Source organism: Periplaneta americana, chromosome 6, assembly GCF_040183065.1.
Source record: "Periplaneta americana isolate PAMFEO1 chromosome 6, P.americana_PAMFEO1_priV1, whole genome shotgun sequence".
NCBI lineage: Eukaryota > Metazoa > Arthropoda > Insecta > Blattodea > Blattidae > Periplaneta > Periplaneta americana.
Genome location: NC_091122.1, coordinates 43,861,816 through 43,881,789, shown reverse-complemented (window position 1 = coordinate 43,881,789; position 19,974 = coordinate 43,861,816). Strand labels below are relative to the sequence as shown.

Sequence of the window (19,974 nt, the reverse complement as noted above, 5' to 3'; positions counted from 1 at the left end):
TGTAACACAATGATATGAAACATGAAAATATTAAAAGCTGGTTCACAATAAACCGAGAACGAAAACGGCAACGAGAACTAGAACGGAAATATTTTTAAAATAAATGTATTTAAAGGTAAGTATTCACAATTAACTATTCTGAATGCTCACATTTAATACTGTACATTTATTTTAACATTATTTCCGTTCTCGTTTCCGTTCCCGGTTTATTCTGAACCAGCCTATACTATAGAAAACTACACTTTCTATTGGTGTGCACGTTATAAATTATTGTTACAGAACAATCATTATCGTATTCTAGCCATGTTACAATATAAAATTATATAGGCCTATATGATTTACAATAATTATCCTATGTTATAGGAACGAGAATAACAAATTAAGAATTAATCAGATTTCTAATACTTGTACCTAATGATAACTTACAAGACAGTAATAAATAATAACCATCATAATAATGCTGATAATCATAATCTTAATCATCCTAATGATTACGATAATGATGATGATAACAGTAATACTACTAATAATAATGATATAATGATAATAATAATAATAATAATAATAATAATAATAATAATCGCTGTAGAGTAAACGGTTAGCACACCTGACTGTGAAACGATCGGCTTCCGGCTCGAATCTTGGTTGGGACAAGTTAAGACTGGTTCACAATAAACCGAGAACGGAAACGACAACGATAACGGAAATATTGTTAAAATAAGTACATTTGAATGTGAGCATTCACAATTAACTTTCACGTTCCCGTTAATCTTCTCGTTAATTGTGAATGTTCACATTTAAATACATTTATTTTAACACTAGCTGTACCCGTGCGCTCCGCTGCACTTATTAGAAATAAATATAAAGTAATTACATAATTAAAATAGAACATTGGGTCCAGGGAACACTCGTGTTTGATAGAAGAATAAATCGTTTAATATGTTACTTAATTTAAATTGTATTTAAATAATTAAAATGCTATCATTTTGATCCAGAGACCACTCATTTGGTGCAAATATAACTCGTTTAACATTTTTCTAAATTAGTCTTGAATGCATCCTTTAATAAATCACTCCAAATTAATAGAGTTGATTGTGTAAAAATGTAAAAATTCACGATCTTCTATGCACTACTGCCATAGAACGAATAAATTTGTTTTTCTTCCTACTAAAAAATTTAATAGTTTGCACATAGCAGTTACGGAACAACGACGCTACAATCTGAGGCGGCGGTGGAAATGTATTGTATTGTTATTTTAAAACTCTTTTATATCCTTAAATATCAGAGCTATCAAAATTTTGCCTGGAATAAAACTTATCGAAAATCATTTTTGAAGAACCTTCCGTTATGTAACATTTTTCACAAAAATCAATAATAAGCGAGATATTTTGGTTTATTTAATTCAGGCCCCCTTATAACCGCCCTTTTAAATAAAGTATTTTGAATGCTACATAGCCTAAAATCTAAGTTACAACGAACTTAATTTATATTCAAATTTTCACTGAAATCCGTTCAGCCATTATCGCCTGAAAAGATAACTAACATCCAGACAGACAGACAGACAGACTTAAATATCAGTCCTATCAAAATTTTGCCTGGAATAAAACTTATCGGAAATCATTTTTAAAGAAATTTTTGTTATGTAACATTTTTCACAAAAATCAATAATAAGCGACATATTTCGGTTTATTTACTTCAGGCCCCCTTATAACCCCCCCTTTTAAATAAAGTATTTTGAATGCCATATAGCCTAAAATCTAAGTTACAACGAAGTTAATTTATGTTCCAATTTTCATCGAAATCCGTTCAGCCATTATCGCGTGAAAAGGTAACAAACATCCAGACAGACAGACAGACAGACAGACAGACATACAAACAAAAATTTCAAAAAAGCGATTTTCGGTTTCAGGATAATTAATTAATTATATATGTTAGGACCAATTATTTTTGGAAAAGCGAAAATTACCAGAAAAATTTCGCTTACAGATTTATTATTAGTATAGATTATTTCTCGTTGTCGTTTCCGTTCCCGGTTTATTGTGAACCAGCCTTTACCTGGCTGAGGTTTCTCGCCTCAATCCACTGAGAGCAAATTCTGGGTAACTTTCGGCGCTGGACCCTGGACTCATTTCGCTGGCATTATCATCTCATTCAGACGCTAGATAGCTATAGCAGTTGATAAAGCGTCGTAAAGTAACTAATTTAATAATAATAATAATAATAATAATAATAATAATAACCCTCTTTTATTCTTGTTGTTATGATAAAGCAAATATAAATGACACTCAGGAGGAAACGCAGAATAAATATGGGAGGAAATGCCTGTTATTATTCGGTTGAGAAGCTTTTGTCACCCAGCCTGCTCTCAAAAAACTTGAAAGTTAGAATTTATAAAACAGTTACATTACCGGTTGTTCTGTATGGTGGTGAAATTTGGACTCTCACTTTGAGGAACAGAGGTTAAGGGTGTTCGAGAATAAGATTCTTAGGAAGATATTTGGGGCTAAGAGGGATGGAGAATGGAGGAAGTTGCACAACGCAGAACTGCACGCATTGTACTACACCTGACATAATTAGGAATATTAAATTCAGAGGTTTGAAATGGGCAGAACATCTAGCATGTATGGGCGAATCCAGAAATGGATATAGAGTGTTAGTTGGATGGCCGGAGGGAAAGGACGTTTGGAGAGGCAGAGACGTAGATGGGAAGATAATATAAAAATGGATATGATGGTAGAGACTGAATTAATCTTGCTCAGGTTAGAGACCGATGGGGGGCTTATGTGAGAGCGGCAATGAACCTCCGGGTTCCTTAAAATGCATTTGTAAGTAATTATGATCAATTTGTGAAAGGATCTACTCTATTTCGTAATTCTGTCCTTCCTCTTGCAAAAGTGTTTCCATTTCACATGCAGCATTTTATCAGTTGGGAAACAAAAATATCTTTTGCCAGAGTCTTTGGTCCTTTATAATATAAATAAGTATTAATTATTTTATTTCGTCCTTACACAGCACAATAATTACCCATGCTGATGAAGATGCCGTTGCATAACAACGAAACATCCAGATGTGAACGCGCAATATAATAATACAGTCGTGTGTTATCCATTACTATAGCGTATACAAAACACTATCGAATGATTAAATATGCAATGTCAACGAAATGCTGATAGCGAGAAAGTATATCATAGCTCCAACCATAACGTGTTATTGTTTTAGACTAGCTTAGGATTAGGTAACGACTGAAAGTGCTGCATTATTTTGCTTCTCCAGAAAGGCAATAAGTAGTTCATTAAAATAGTGTGACTTCTGTAAGAATGTCGACAATCATAATGTGCTGTATTATTGCATACCACACTGCTGTGCCTTCTTAAATTACTTTATGAACATTAATATTTCAGAAAGAGTCACGAATTTCAGTGATGAGCGGCAATTAAGCCGGCAGTCAGTGTACGCATTTCGTAACGATAAGTCGGCCGTGCGATAACAGGCCGGGACCCGGTATTCCTCGTTCCCGAGAGTGCCAATCTCGAGATTACGATTCTCGGAACTGGCGTTATCGGCCAGCCAGTCTCGCCTACGAGACGAGCGGGAGTAAGAGGCTGTTTGCCCGACTCTACTAGTGACACATAGTGCCATGTCATAGCCTGCATTGTACAAAATGAGTCATCAACTGGAAACTGGAGTTATCTAAAATTCAGGAAAGATTTTTGTGCGAGATCGTGCGTATTTGCTTGTTTTCCGCACAGAACCAAACCCGGTAAGTGTGAAATACCACATTCAGTATTCCCAACGTAACACACACAACAATTTCCCTCTTCTTCTTACCGCTTAAGCGCGACATTCATTTTACTGCTTTAGGCTTTTAACATATTATTTTTAGAGACGTTTAACATAGTAATAATTATAAATTGGAAACTTATCACTGCAATTTCACCTAAATTGCAATGTTAATTATTGTTTTTAAATATTTGCAAAAATTAAGTAAAGTCTACTACTCCACGAAACTTATTGCATACCTGATACAAGTAACATTAAGGAAGCCGTGAAAAAATCAACAAGATTCCAGATGCGGATGTTATTACTGCAATATGTTATATAAATAATATTGTTAAAATATTAAAATGAAAAGTAAATCATTACATAACCTTACCATTTGTTTTAAGTTCGCATTTATAGACTGGGGGGAAAAAAGACAGACGTATATCACGGCCTGCTGGAGTATAGTAAACACAGAAAACATTTTATAGCAACAATGTTGAAGATAGATATTTTGGTTTTCCGAAGTTGCCGTCATTAAACAGAAACCAACATGGAGATTTCATTGCAACAAATTAGAAATTCGTCTTTCAGGTATGTAATAAACGATCTTCGCACAAAATAATATACAATACACGAGCGGTATGTTTGTTTTCATGTTCTCGGAAATTAAAAAAGCTCAACTACGTTTCGCTTTTTCAGTCTTTTCCTCGACCATGAAAACGTCAACATACCGCTCTTGTAACGTATATTACTATTAAGTCTTCTATTTTTGTAAAGAAGGAAGCTTATGGAAAAAGAGTAATACATTAAAAAATATGGGATTTATTCACGTACACTACTCCGCCTATTTATCCTCTTCAGTCCTGTTGTAGAGTATATTATACATAATTTTCTTTTAATTTTTTTGCAGTGTCTTGGATATTTTTGAAAATTTTGAAAAATTACATTTGCTAGAAATGAAGAGTATCACTTTTGCAACATTTCTATACCAGAATTATAAATTAGAATGTTGGTGCCCCAAGAGTCAAAATTGCCCCAAATTTTTATTTTTTGTGGAGACTTGATTTGGAATTTTTGGAACCCCAGAATGATTATGTGACCGATTTTTTTTCTTCAGTTTTTAAAATATAAATTCCGGACTGAAGAAGTTACTAGAATGCGTTTGAGTCTAAAGAAATTAGAAAAACAATATAACGTGGTCTGCTGTAACGAGAATCCAAGTCCCCGCATACCGGTAAGGCATCATGTCACAAACACGTTCACGTCTGAGTATATCTGACAAAGTAAACATCATTAATGGCGAAAATATTAAGTATGTTGCTGGAGAGTTTAAGGTACCGGTAATATTTATTTATTATTGTAGTTTATTCTTATTGAATTTGATATTCCCAACAAACTAGTTCGATTAATTAAAATGAGTCTCAGTGAAACGTACAGCAGAGTCCGTATAGGTCAGTTTCTATCTGAAGCTTTTCCAATTCACTGCGGGCTAAAGCAGGGAGATGCACTATCATCTTCACTTTTTGACTTTGCTCTAGAATATGCCATTAGGAAAGTTCAGGATAACAGGCAGGGTTTGGAATTGAACGGGTTACATCAGCTTCTTGTCTATGCGGATGACGTGAATATGTTAGGAGAAAATACACAAACGATTAGGGAAAACACGGAAATTTTACTTGAAGCAAGTAAAGCGGTCGGTTTGGAAGTAAATCCCGAAAAGACAAAGTATGTGATTATGTGTCGTGACCGGAATATTGTACGAAATGGAAATATAAAAATTGGAGATTTATCCTTCGAAGAGGTGGAAAAATTCAAATATCTTGGAGCAACAATAACAAATATAAATGACACTCGGGAGGAAATTAAAGGCAGAATAAATACGGGAAATGCCTGTTATTATTCGGTTGAGAAGCTCTTATCATCCAGTCTGCTGTCCAAAAATCTGAAAGTTAGAATTTATAAAACAGTTATATTACCGATTCTTCTATATGGTTGTGAAACTTGGACCCTCACTCTGAGAGAGGAACATAGGTTAAGGGTGTTTGAGAATAAGGTGCTTAGGAAAATATTTGGGGCTAAGCGGGATGAAGTAACAGGAGAATGGAGAAAGTTACACAACACAGAACTGCACGCATTGTATTCTTCACCTGACATAATTAGGAACTTAAAATGCAGACGTTTGAGATGGGCAGGGCATGTAGCACGTATGGGCGAATCCAGAAATGCATATAGAGTGTTAGTTGGGAGACCGGAGGGAAAAATACCTTTAGGGAGGCCGAGACGTAGATGGGAGGATAATATTAAAATGGATTTGAGGGAGGTGGGATATGATGATAGAGACTGGATTAATCTTGCACAGGATAGGGACCGCTGGCGGGCTTATGTGAGGGCGGCAATGAACCTTCGGGTTCCTTAAAAACCATTTGTAAGTAAGTAAGTAAGTTTATTATAGATAGATACAGTATATTCGAAGAAATAAAAGTGATTTGTGTTAACGTTGTGCTAGATTAACTTTTTATAATGAATTAGCAACTCTTAAATATTTATTCCCGTATGATCGATGTTTTTTTGCACACCCTTTTGTATGATTTAACTTGTGTATTCACCTGGGGAACAAATCTCCATTTGCACAAAAAATGACTAACCCTCTTCACCCGAACACCATAGATTTATAGAACATGTTAGGAAGAACGGTCGACATCACAGCAAATAACACACTAAAACAACTTAACCAGAATTCTACTTCAGGATTTAGGTAGGCCTTTCATTATCTGAAATGTTCACTGAGCGCATAGCAGTGGCGGCTCATTGACTGAGGCAAGTGAGGCCGGGCCTCAGTCCCTTGGCTTAACTGAAATCAAATTTTGTGTTTTTATATAATATATTTGTTATTTTAATGAAGCATATATCGCTGTAGAAGCATTTGAAAACTTTGATGTATATAGAACTGTTTTGCAGTAAAATTTGTTCCTGAGGCCGGAATCGCTCGTGCCGGGTCTGGCTTGTGATGTATGTAGACCTGTTTTGCAGTAAAATTTGTTCCTGAGGCCAGAATCGTTCGTGCCGGGTCTGTCAATGCATTTCATGTCCTTTCGCGGGCTTTGAGTTGACGCTTAAAACGTTGTAGCTGAGGCACAATTCGGCTGGCCTGGTCAGGTTTCACTCGTCCCATCCATGGGCCGGCCTTGAGGGTAGAGTGGGGTGGGAATAGCAGTGGTGACTTGTTTTCCTAACTAGGCCATAAATAACAAAATTACAGCTCTTTGGCAGGCAGAGACCCACTCTATTCTCTTCCCTTGTGTCTTAGTTTATGACATAAGCGAGGGTGTTGTGCTATTGTACTTCGTAGTACAGTAGTGAATCTGGGCCAATGTTATATATTTCGGGAAAATATGTATAAACAGAAACAAATATGAGAAATAATGCTGGAGAAGTTAATTCGTTGTTAGAGTGTCCTTTTTTGAGAAGAAATAATACTGAAAGAAAGGAAGTTTTAAATAAAGAGAGAGAGTACTGAGATACCTACGACATCGCTGATAATTTTTTTGACACATAATCTTAAAACGCGAGTTTCTATTGCCTCTTGGTATGGGCAACATAAATGGTTATGTGGTAATGTGAGGCAAAATAAACTTCTCTTGGCCTTGTTTGTTGCTGTCAAGGGAAAAAAAAATAAATAAAAAGAAAAGAAAGAAAGGGAAATTTCAACACATAATATGGGTTGCTTCATCACACTGAAACAATCTCTGAAACTCACAGCATAACAGCTTATTTGGTGAGTGAAATTATTATTTTTCATTGATAGTAATAAGAATAGACTAATAATAGTAATAATAATAATAATAATAATAATAATAATAATAATAATAATAATACAGTAATAATGATATTAGTAATATAATAACAATAATAATTAATATCATAAACAAACATTTCCTATCGGAAGCACTTAAACTATGTAGTTGCATCTGGCCTCACCGAGGATTTCGATCACCAGCCGCTACTGGCGCATAGGGTTTACGACAAAGTCGTATTTTGAGAAATGGGAACCGGGGGATATAATAGAACGGTATAAAAACAGATTACTATAATGCAAACATTTTATCTTTCCACACTCGCGGATGTAGAGAGGACGCGGCAGTACACAGTGCAGCTCCACACATGCGAGCGTGGAAAGATAAAATGTATGCACTCTACTAGGATGAATGTATATTAGTGGTGCAAGTATATTCCAGCAATACTCGCATTCAGGCAATTGTAAAAGTAATAATTCAGCAATCAAAATTAACTAAGGACCTGTGTAATGTATGAAGAACGGGGTTTGATTGACCTATGCTGAAACAAATGCTTCTTGGAAAAAGACACTACCACCAATACAGAAACGCATTGTCAAGCATTAAAGAAGTTAAGGTCGTTCAGCGTTCAGGCATGGTTCAAATCACAGGCGACAGAATTCTATGATGAAGGTATACTTACTTACTTACTAGCGTTTAAGGAATCCGGAGGTTCATTGCCGCCCTCACATAAGCCCGCCATTGGTCCCTATCCTGAGCAAGATTAATCCAGTCTCTATCATCATATCCCACCTCCCTCAAATCCATTTTAATATTATCTTCCCATCTACGTCTCGGCCTCCCTAAAGATCTTTTTCCCTCCGGCCTCCCAACTAACACTCTATATGCACTTCTGGATTCGCCCATACGTGCTGCATGCCCTGCCCATCTCAAACGTCTGGATTTAATGTTCATAATTGTGTCAGGTGAAGAATACAATGCGTGCAGTTCTGTGTTGTGTAACTTTCTCCATTCTCCTGTAACTTCATCCCTCTTACCCCCAAATATTTTCCTAAGAACTTATTCTCAAACATCCTTAACCTATGTTCCTTTCTCAACGTGAGAGTCCAAGTTTCACAACCATAAAAAACAACCGGTAATATAATTGTTTTATGAATTCTAACTTTCAGATTTTTTGACAGCAGACTGGATGATAAAAGCTTCTCAACCGAATAATAACAGGCATTTCCCATATTTATTCTGTGTTTAATTTCCTCCCGAGTATCATTTATATTTGTTACTGTTGCTCCAAGATATTTGAACTTCTCCACCTCTTCGAAAGATAAATTTCCAATTTTTATATTGCCATTTCGCACTATATTTCAGTCACGAGACATAATCATATACTTTGTATTTTCAGGATTTACTTCCAAACATATTTCTTTACTTGCTTCCAGTAAAATCCTCGTGTTTTCCCTAATCGTTTGTGGATTTTCTCCTAACATATTCACGTCATCCACATAGACAAGCAGCTGATGTAACCCGTTCACTAAAACTAAAACTTATGAAACGCTACGACAAATATCTCAATTGAGCTTGAAACTACGTTGAAAAACAATTGAATGTTATAGTTTCAAGTTATGTATACGAGAGTCACTCCAAAAGTAATGCACAACATTTTTTTAAATTTATTTTTTATTCAACACCTTTGCAGTTTATCCTTTTATTCAAATTTAATTTAAGTCGTTTCCGTGAATTTCTTTTTCTTTGATGAATTTGCATTGTCTGCTTCTTTGTCTCCGGTTCAAAATGGTGAAGCCATGTTTCATATCCTGTCATAATTCTTGCAATAAAATGTCTTCTGCACCATTCTCATACGGTTCAAAAGTTCGCTGAACACTGTTTTTCGGGTTTCTTTGTAGGCTTCTGTCAACATCCTCGAAACTCACCTGCCACAAACCTTTATTAACCCCAACTGTTTCAATATTGTGTACACACTTGCTTCTCCTATTCCAACTTGGAGTGACAATTCTTTCACTGTTACGCGTTTGTCAGCTACAACCATGTTAACGCGTTGCACATGGTCAGCACTTCATGCAGTGCAGGATCTCCCGCTGCGAAGAGTATCCCGAACAGAGTGCTGCATTGGAGTTAAATCGATCGCTTGAACTCGGTCGAATGTCGCACCCTCGAGTGAGGTAAGATCGGCCGTGATACGCTCGTAATAAATAGATGCACAGTACAAGGTCATCTCACCGACATGTCTTATCTTGTATGGAAGGCGACAGATAAGATACACATATGTTTTGCTCACACGGTAAAAATAAGGCTTTATTTTGTGCGTTTATGGCAAACGTTTAATGGAACAGTCAATGGAAGGTACCAAAACAGGAACATGAAGTTGTAAATAAAATAGTATGAAAAACTTCGATATACAGTTATTATTGCTAATTAATAATTATTCAATATTTGATTTACCACATATATAATATGATAGGTCCATACATAGTATTCCGCCTATATACTGCGACAATGTAGAAACGTTTTACAAAATATTATTGATATAGCAGTAGATTTATTTATTTTTTTGGGTTATTTTACGACGCTGTATCAACATGTAGGTTATTTAGCGTCTGAATGCTATGAAGGTGATAATGCCGGTGAAATGAGTCCGGGGTCCAGCACCGAAAGTTACCCAGCATTTGCTCGTATTAGGTTGAGGGAAAACCCCGGAAAAAACCTCAACCAGTTAAATTACCCCAACCGGGATTCGAACCCGGGTCACTTGGTTTCGCAGCCAGACGCGCTGACCGTTACTCCACAGGTGTGGACATATAGCAGTAGATTAATAACAATATTAGTAGAGAGATAACGTCACAGAAAATATAATAAAACGAATAATCATGCTGCACAACTGTTACAGACGCAAAGATTGATAAACTAATTATTAGAGATTATTATTATTATTATTATTATTATTATTATTATTATTATTACTACTACTAAAAAACTTGATACGGTTCTTGCATTATCGTGATTGTGTTATCCGTTTATAATAATTACATTTACATCCAGTAACATCTATCACAAAATCACTCCTGCGTGGGGGGGGGGAAATTACCTACAACATTTATATTACATTTTATTTATTTATTCATTTATTTATTTATCTATTTATGTCCATAACAGAGCAAAGCCCCAATTACAATAGACAGTACAGATAAAAAAAGAAAGCAAGTTTTGTAGTTGTACTATGGAGAGGTTAGTTAAACACTGCAAAGTTTTGAAATGATAAACATCTGTGATGTTACTACACAGTTCATCACTGTAACAAGAACAAATGTCTAACGCTCGGCTTATACCGTTCATGTATTTATCGCTCGCGACAATTTTACCCATCATGCGTGTGCGCTACCTATTGGATTATGCTATCAACTACTTGGCGCTCGAGCGAAAACGTCCGATGCAGATCTCTGATCCCGAATATTGGCATGCCCTCTTTTACCAGATAATCTGCTTGCCCACGGAATAACCATATTGCAGAATTTTGTAGTTCTAGGTGCAATATTAATGATTTTCTGAAACCTTCCTTTTGACCTAAGTCCCGCTTAACATAGGTAGTCTCCTTAGATCTTCTGTTAACTAAGATTTAAATTATAACATACATTTCAGAAATACATATGAAGTGAACGCGAGAGAGAAATGGATCTGATTAGAATATACATTAGTAATAAAAACAATGCATTTGTTAAATCTCACAAATCCTTGTTGAGTAGACCTAACATAGGCCTACATATAGTATACGGTATGTGGTGTCTTTTTTTACGGTGTTGGAGTGGGAAAAATGATAAAAAACTGTTTTACATTTTGAAATTAGAAACTGAGAGATATGTGGGCCAGTCAACACGGTTTCCATAGAGACGCAGGCGGGATCTCCCCTCTGACAGACAGATTGATAGACATTCATATATCGCAGGGCTCCACAAACGCCATGTAGCTAACATGCAGGAACAAAACGTCCGTAGTAATTTCAGATGTGTTTATATAACGCGAAATATTAAGTAAATATTATTTTCTGAAACTGGGTTATTCAGAAAGAAATAAATATATCGCATCTAGCTAAATACTGTGTGCGCTGGCCTATATGGTAAAATAACACATCTTCAGTTTATCACTTTCGGTTTCAAAACCCAAGGAGTGGAAATGATTTTCTGGTGCGTAAAACGATGTTGAGAGAGGATTTTCCGGAAGGAAAACATCTGTCTATCGTGTCATAAATTTATCTTTTCCGTAATTCAAGTCAAATTTATCATCTGAGCAGATGATTTGAGAAAACTTCATCGAATTGTATTTCCATGCGATGAACTCTGTGAGATTCGTCTGCTGAAGAGCGCTTCTCTAGGCCTATATCTACGGTATTCAATTTTTTTTTTGCTAGCGTACCCCCAAAATATATTTATTTTATCTTCTTACCCCCTAAAACTGCATTGCAATTATGTGAGAAATAACAAAAGACTGTGTTTGTTGCTGTGTTAAAAACGTGATTATTATTATTATTATTATTATTATTATTATTATTATTATTATTATTATTATTATTATTATTCGGCCTGAGTGGAGTAGTCGGTATAGCGCTGGGCTTCTGTGCTCGAGGTTGCGGGTTCGATCCCGGCTCAGGTCGATGGCATTTAAGTGTGCTTAAATGCGACAGGCTCATGTCAGTAGATTTAATGGCATGTAACAGAACTTCTTACGAAGGCGACATTGTGATACATTTTTGAACTCGTCTTAATGTGTGTAATCAAGGTAACATGATTAAATTATTTAGTGCTATTTGAAAAATTGATGACGTCACGTGTATCTTGTACCATAATGTAGTTACATGCACCAAATCTCCACACTCATGTTTTTTTTTATTGGGTTATTTTACGACGCTGTATCAACATCTAGGTTATTTAGCGTCTGAATGATATGAAGGTGATAATGCCGGTGAAATGAATCCGGGGTCCAGCACCGAAAGTTACCCAGCATTTGCTCGTATTGGGTTGAGGGAAAACCCCGGAAAAAACCTCAACCAGGTAACTTGCCCCGACCGGGATTCGAACCCGGGCCACCTGGTTTCGCAGCCAGACGCGCTGACCGTTACTCCACAGGTGTGGACTCCACACTCATGTTAGCCCCTCGTTCTAACATAACGCTCAAAAACAAAAATTCCAATACATATCCAAACAAAAAGTTATAATAGGCGTACAAGATAAATGGGACACCCTATATACCCCCTTAAGTCACTAGAGATAAAAAGACATACGTTTACACACAAAACATACACAATAAAGTCGACCTGGTTGGCGAGTTGGTATAGCGCTGGCCTTCTATGCCCAAGGATGCGGGTTCGATCCCGGGCCAGGTCGATGGCATTTAAGTGTGCTTAAATGCGACAGGCTCATTCATCCTGCCTAAGTTTTTTCCGTGGTTTTCCTAAGGCGCTAAGACAAATGTCGGGATGAGCCCTAAAAGAAATGGGCCACGGACCTGCATTCACATCCCTAAGACCCCTTAATTATTCTAAATTAATTAATAATTACATCTATCATAAATTCATAAATCAATCGACCTATTTCTTAAAAGCCAAATTGGCTAGTCTCTTATATTGAGACAACTCATCCTGCCTAAGGTATTTCCGTGGTTTTCCTAAGGCGTTAAGACAGATGTCGGGATGAGCCCTATAAGAAATGGGCCACGGACCTATATGCCCTTCCCCATAAAATCCCCCTTTTTCTTTCTAACAAACGACTAAATGTCCTAGTTCAGAGTTTATAAAATTACTAAATACATGTGCAAGGTCACTCATGTGGACGCAATGCGAAAGGACAGGGAACCTTCCAAATTGCAGATTCAGAATTCACGGCGTCTCTCCTGGCGGTCTTCACTGCCTTGTCATCGAACAAACGACAGAGTCTTCTCGACTCCTCCTGCACTTCGAAATGACACAGTTCATTTCAATGTGCAGATTTACACCAGCCATCTCCTCCTCGTCCCGTCCCGTGATCACTTTGATCACATTTCCGTCCCCCTCGCGTATGTGGTACCTAAGAGGTTACGTCCATTTTCGGTTTTCCCCTTCAAAATTTTCTAGAGCTCCTTCAGTGGAGCAGAGTAACCCGGAGTGAGACTAGTGGCCAACAGGCTTGGAGCTCACATATTTAGTTTCGTACAGCCCCCAACCCCTTGCAAAGGACGCGTTTGCGTACCTTTTAAATTTGTCCTCCCAATTCTCCTCTTTCGATTTTTTTTTTCGACAGGCTCATGTCAGTAGATTTACTGGCATGTAAAAGAACTCCTGAGGGACAAAATTCCGGCACATCCGGCGACGCTGATATAACCTCTGCAGTTGCGAGCGTCGTTAAATAAAACATAACATTTAACATTTACACAATAAAATACGTGAAAAAAAACATTATTTTCGTGAAATAAAAATAATCTAATTTCTTAAGTACGTGTAAGTTAAACTTACTACTCTGCAACTGGGAAAATCTCAGTTCACACTGGGATCAATGAACCTAGAAGTGTAGCGGTCTGATTACAAGAAAGTTGTTAATCGTAGGCCGCGTCTTAGGACGCAGCAATCCATTACCGCGCTATCATCGACGCCATAACGAGGGTACGAAATAAATCCCCCGTCCACGACGCCTGACACTCTGTGGTGAGCGAATACTAAATGAAGCCCGCATCAAGGAAGCCGCTCTCCGAAGGGCCTATGTGGGGTTATGAATATTTCATGCAATGCGAGAGAGCTTCTTTCAACAGACAGACGGACAGGAAAGACTGATAGGTCCTGAATCGTGAAGCAGAGATTAAAAGAAAACACAGTACCTGGTTTGTTCATTACACACCAGGTGGTGATAGTGTCCCGGAATATTGAACGGCATACAAATAGATATTTCTTGAGTTATTACGCGTGGTGTATAATTATTAGATTACAGTACAGCATTTAATCATGCATATTAGCCGAATCCAATTTCAAACAGCCACCTGTACCATTAGGTACTGCTTTCATGTGGGAAAAGGTTCAGAACTGTCCAAGTTTCTTAGACTAACAAAGAATCTTGCACGCACGGTAATTTGTAAATGCTGTTGCGTAATTTATGTGCCAACTTTTGTGAATTTATAAGAGAACTGACTTGTACAGGGACATCATTTTATTTTTACTTCAATTTTTATTGTACCTGAGTTTTGGAATGTACTTCACTCCCACCCCTCTACTAGTAAACTTCCAACCGTTCACGACACAGAGCCGAGGGCGCGTAAGCAGTACTGAGTTACTGAGTATAGTACGTTTCAGAAATATGTTCGCGTTTTCCAGTGACGAAAGAGCTTTCAATATTGAATCATATTTTCGTACGGGTACTGTCGTCCGTTTCCCTATGTCGCATCCCGGTTTCCCCCACCTGCTTCTGTTCGCCCCTTTGTAAAGTCTAGTAGCTGGGCTATCTTAGCTCTTTTCTGAAAACATTAATTTGTTAGGAATTGGACGTCTACGTAATATTATTCAAGTGTTTAAAATAACTTAAATAAAAGGGCCTCCTTAAGTAATTAACTGTCACGTGACTTCCCCCCTCTTTCTACAACCCTGTGACAAAACCACTTGAACGGACAGTAGATAGCATTTCTGAGTGATTTTATCTTTTCGGATCGGGCAGAAGTGAAGATTGAATTTACAGTACGTAAGGTACTCTTTTATAGAGTAGGTACAGAATTATTTCAACATGAGTTACTAGTACGAAGGACGAAACTGGTAATTGGAATTAGGTACAATAGTCTATAGTGCGATAATATGGACAAAAGAACTGAAGTCTGTATCGAAATGAACGGCCACCATTTTCTAAAATGTGTTTAAATATCCATATTATAATTATTTTTCAATTTAACTTCATTCTCTATATTGTACGCTAATGTGCTGTAACAGTACAATATACACTGCATAATGAATACTTCCGAATGGATAGCTCAATTCGTGTGTAAAACACTAAGTGTTAATACAGTACTGTATTTTGATTAAACAAAAACCTAATGAAAATTATCAAACTCAAAATTGCGATATTTCCTAGTTTACATAAATGGATGAACTACTTTTCTTCCCTCCTATACCTAGTAAAGTGATTTGTATTTTACGCCAGTATCATCGAACTCCGTCGTGGAAAGGGTAGCAAACGGTGTTTCCTGTTTCAATCGTTAATAGAAAGGTATAGCCAGGTTAATATTAAAAATGTTATTAAAAATAAAATGATGTCCCTGTATATAATAGGAACTGACACAACGCTGACTACTGCAAAAATATTTCACAAGAAATTTTCACTCTTTTACAAGTTCTGCTCAATTTTATTCCATTCAGTTAATGTCTAATAAAAGACACAATCTTCTATTATATCCAATTTCAGTCCAACGATATCCTCCTCAACTGCAACACTCCCCATTCCAATCAACTCTGTCCTACACTATTCAGGCAACCTATTTAAATCCATTCTACTCTATTCTATTCTTCCTTGTCCTAGTCCATGCCACTTAATACAAAAATATTTTAAACTTATCACATTTTACACGGCTGCGCTTTCTACAGTACAGTGAAGCGTCTCGTTTAGACACAGTGGAAACGCAAACGAAGTGCAGGCAACGTGTGGGGGCACGATAAACACGAGGGATGCACCATGTTTTAGTTACAACGTTTATGGCGGAACATTAATTGAAATTATATGTTCCAAAAAACACACAAAACAAAAGAACACAAATTGCATAACGTTATCATATACACATTTTAACAAACAAGCAATAAAATTGTAACGTTGAAATAATGCAATACAACAAATCAAATTTTGCTACTTATATGACGTTGCTTTCAAGCAGCATTTTTACGGTCATAAATTTCATTCTCGTATGTCTAACACAATATCACCGTCTTCTGTGGTCGAATTAACAAAACTACAGTGTAAATACGTTTAGGAAATAGGCTAGTTTTGTCACTTTAGACCAGGCATGTCAGAAATCAGACTCTGAATGTGCAGTTATGTGCGCGGATCGCCGGTCAGTGAGGACTGCATCCTTCAAGGGTTGCTCTTACCAGTTCTTAGCTGGAGCGGTGTACAATAATCTATTCTGCGCCTCTAGGGTTGGATTAAATAGGCATTTCAACATTACAAACACACTTAGCAGAAGGAAAAAAAAACATGGTTATTATCAGTGTCTATATTTGACAACTGCAATACAAAAAAGTTTAGGTTTACTCAGTTATACTTGACAAAGTAGTGGTTTGTAAAGCATAACTTATTAAAATGATTTTTATATAGTATTTAAAGAAAAATAATATTACAGTAATTTCGAAACAACAAAAAACGAACACAGTATTTCATTTTACGTAGTAGTACTAATTATTTTAAATAATAGACCCTATTCTTTCATTGTTCGTCAAGCATTATTATTTATTGGGACCATTGGTATACAAATGTTAAAGAAAATATACTCCCAATTAATTACATGTAGTAGGACATTGTGAAGTTTTTACACTGAAATAATTTCCTTGCTGTATGTCAATATAAATTAACATTAATATTAATAAATGATATAAATTAAGCTTAGAATTTAAATTCACATATAGTTTATTTAGAAAACGTTGAGAGCAAGTATCGACAACTTGGAAGCGTTACTGAAAGAAATTAAAAGTGTAGTTCACAAGCTGTGAAGCGATGATATTCTATGAATGTCAGGTTAAAGATTTATTAATGTACGTATATTAGCATACATAATATAGTGACGTGAGACGGAAAATTTGCTATTATATATTTTTCCAGAAAATTTTTCCGCCTTGCAAATAGTTGCTTATAACCTCAAGAGCCTTAATGTATTCCTCACAATATTCTCATCACTTACCAGCTTATGAAATGAAAGTCGTAAGTCGTTTAATCTTTGATGGATGTGTTAGTACAGACTCTAAAACAACGCCAATGTCAAGTTCGTTTTGCCGTGAGAGTACTGATTAACTTTACTAATCTGATCTAAACTGTCACAACACTATTACCTCGACATGGGCTGATGAAAACCTTTCATTTTAAAATAATTATTGTTGGCTGAGGAAAACATTATAACAGTTATGTTATATGATTCATAATTTCCCTTCTTCGTTATCTGTAAACTCCTCACTTTATTTATCACAACTCATTCACAGACAGCCAAATCAGTACCCGCACTGAAACTGAGTTACTGAAACAAAAGCTCATATGCTGTTGCAGGTCTGTATAGCCCTGTCGCGTTCCCCTCCAAGGCGATTCACTTCCTCCAGGTAGGGGAATAGAAAGTGCACATCGCGCAGAGACTACTGCACAATGTGCAGGGTTTTGACATGCCTGCTTTAGGCCAACCATTCGGGAGGTCTGGGTTAGGATTCCAGGGGCCGGTAATCCTGACTTGGGTCTTTCCAGACAACATCGAAATAGTATCAATTCTATAACTCTTCATTACCATTCAATTGTGTCACTATTGTATTAAGGTTGGTTGAGTGAAACAGAAGGTCCTTCACTCTGCCAGCGAAAATAAAAACATTGTATTCTATTCTCCCACGACAGACCAGCCATCTGTCCTCTAAATAGCGCACTAAATGGCCGGCGGTACTGCCCTCTGTTAGGCTCGGTATGACAACCGCGTGGAATACGTGGAAAAGTCAAGAAAAAGTATCCGGTGTGGCTTAGTGGATAAAGCATCAGCACGTAGAGCTGAAAACCCGGGTTCAAATCCCGGCGCCGGAGAGAATTTTTCTCCGTTCCATTACTCCTTCATCGTATGATGACGCAGAATATCTGCATGGAAATATCATATGTACCTTGGTACATTAAAATAATATATATGATATGCGTAAATCACTTCGTGATTTAAGACGGCGCTTATTCCATCGGATCCCGGCCAACTAGTCACTCATAACGAGTGCACCTCAGCACATGTGTGGACTTCAGTCCTACGTTCATAGACATCTATGACGTAGTGCAGAGGGCGGCCACTAGAGGGAACCCAAGAGTTGGAACTTAATCTGAGACAATTCTGTCCGACGCCGGGATGGGTATCCGGTGTGGCTTAGTGGATAAAGCATCAGCACGTAGAGCTGAAAGCCCGGGTTCAAATCCCGGCGTCGGAGAGAATTTTTCTCCGTTCCATTACTCTTTCATCGTAAAAGTATTATTATTATTATTATTATTATTATTATTATTATTATTTTGTTGATTATTTAACGACGCTGTGTCAACTACGAGGTTATTTAGCGTCGATGAGATTGGTGATAGCGAGATGGTATTTGGCGAGATGGGGCCGAGGATTCGCCATAGATTACCTGGCATTCACCTTACGGTTGGGGAAAACCTCGGAAAAACCCAACCAGGTAATCAGCCCAAGCGTGGATCGAACCCGCGCCCGAGCGCAACTTCAGACCGGCAGACAAGCGCCTTAACCGACTGAGCCACGCCGGTGGCATTATTATTATTATTATTATTATTATTATTATTATTGTTGATGATGTTATAACAGCGTTATTACTGAAGTTGTTTTGCTGTGGTTGCAGACTCGTTGCTGGGGTCGGGCACGGACGACGAGGACGACGACGACAACAGCACGAGCACGACGGCGACGACGCCGGGCGGCACAGCGGGCCTCAAGCACCACCACCCCAGCGGTGTCCATCCCGGCGCCACCCCCGAGGCGAACAACAACTCGCTAGCGCCGGGAGACATGACGCCCTTGGTGGGCGGGCCCGGCTCCCTCAACGACAGCAAAACGGGGCAGGACGACTCGGAGGACCAGGGTGAGTCGGCGTAGTGCCAGCCGTGCCTTTCATTTCAACTTCTGCCCTTAGTATGCTTTTAATTTGTAGTTTTAAGGCATTTTCCAATGCATGTAGGCAACAAATATTTTTATTCAGCTATGGAACATCTCTCTTTTTATTTCTAACAAGGGAAGGGTTTCGGCTCGAACAGAAATTTTTGGTTAAAAATTTGTACAGAGACTTGCCTCACAATGGTGATGAAGACCGTAAAAGGATTCATTTGTGTAACTCTCCGTTTGGTTGGTATTGGTCAATACACTTCTTTAAAAATGTACATGGGGATTCTCTATAAAATGCATGAAACAGCATGGAGCAGAGCAATAAGCACAACACGCAGAAGCAACACCTGAACAATCTTCTGAACCACACTCCAGTGCTGAAAAATCAAATGCCACCTGAATTACATTTTTGAAGTCCGAGACTTGTTCAGGATTCACGTAACCAGCTGACTGCCAGGAATACTGAAGCATAGGGCAGACAACTGGTTATGAATAACAGAGTGCATTTTCATTATAAACACTCGATTTCCCAAGTTAAGTTCTGGATTCTCAGCAAGAGTCCTTATGCAATCTGTTATCCTCT

General features: G+C 37.5%; 1 protein-coding gene across 2 annotated transcripts in view; it reads left to right on the top strand.

Moving 5' to 3' along the window:
• Lim1 (LIM homeobox 1) overlaps positions 1-19,974 on the top strand; it is a 539,144-nt gene that overhangs the window by 442,053 nt on the left and 77,117 nt on the right. For both annotated transcript variants that reach the window (XM_069828032.1, XM_069828033.1), the window contains exon 4: positions 19,132-19,371. In XM_069828032.1, coding sequence (XP_069684133.1) covers positions 19,132-19,371 — 240 coding nt within the window. The remainder of the gene's footprint in view (positions 1-19,131; positions 19,372-19,974) is intronic.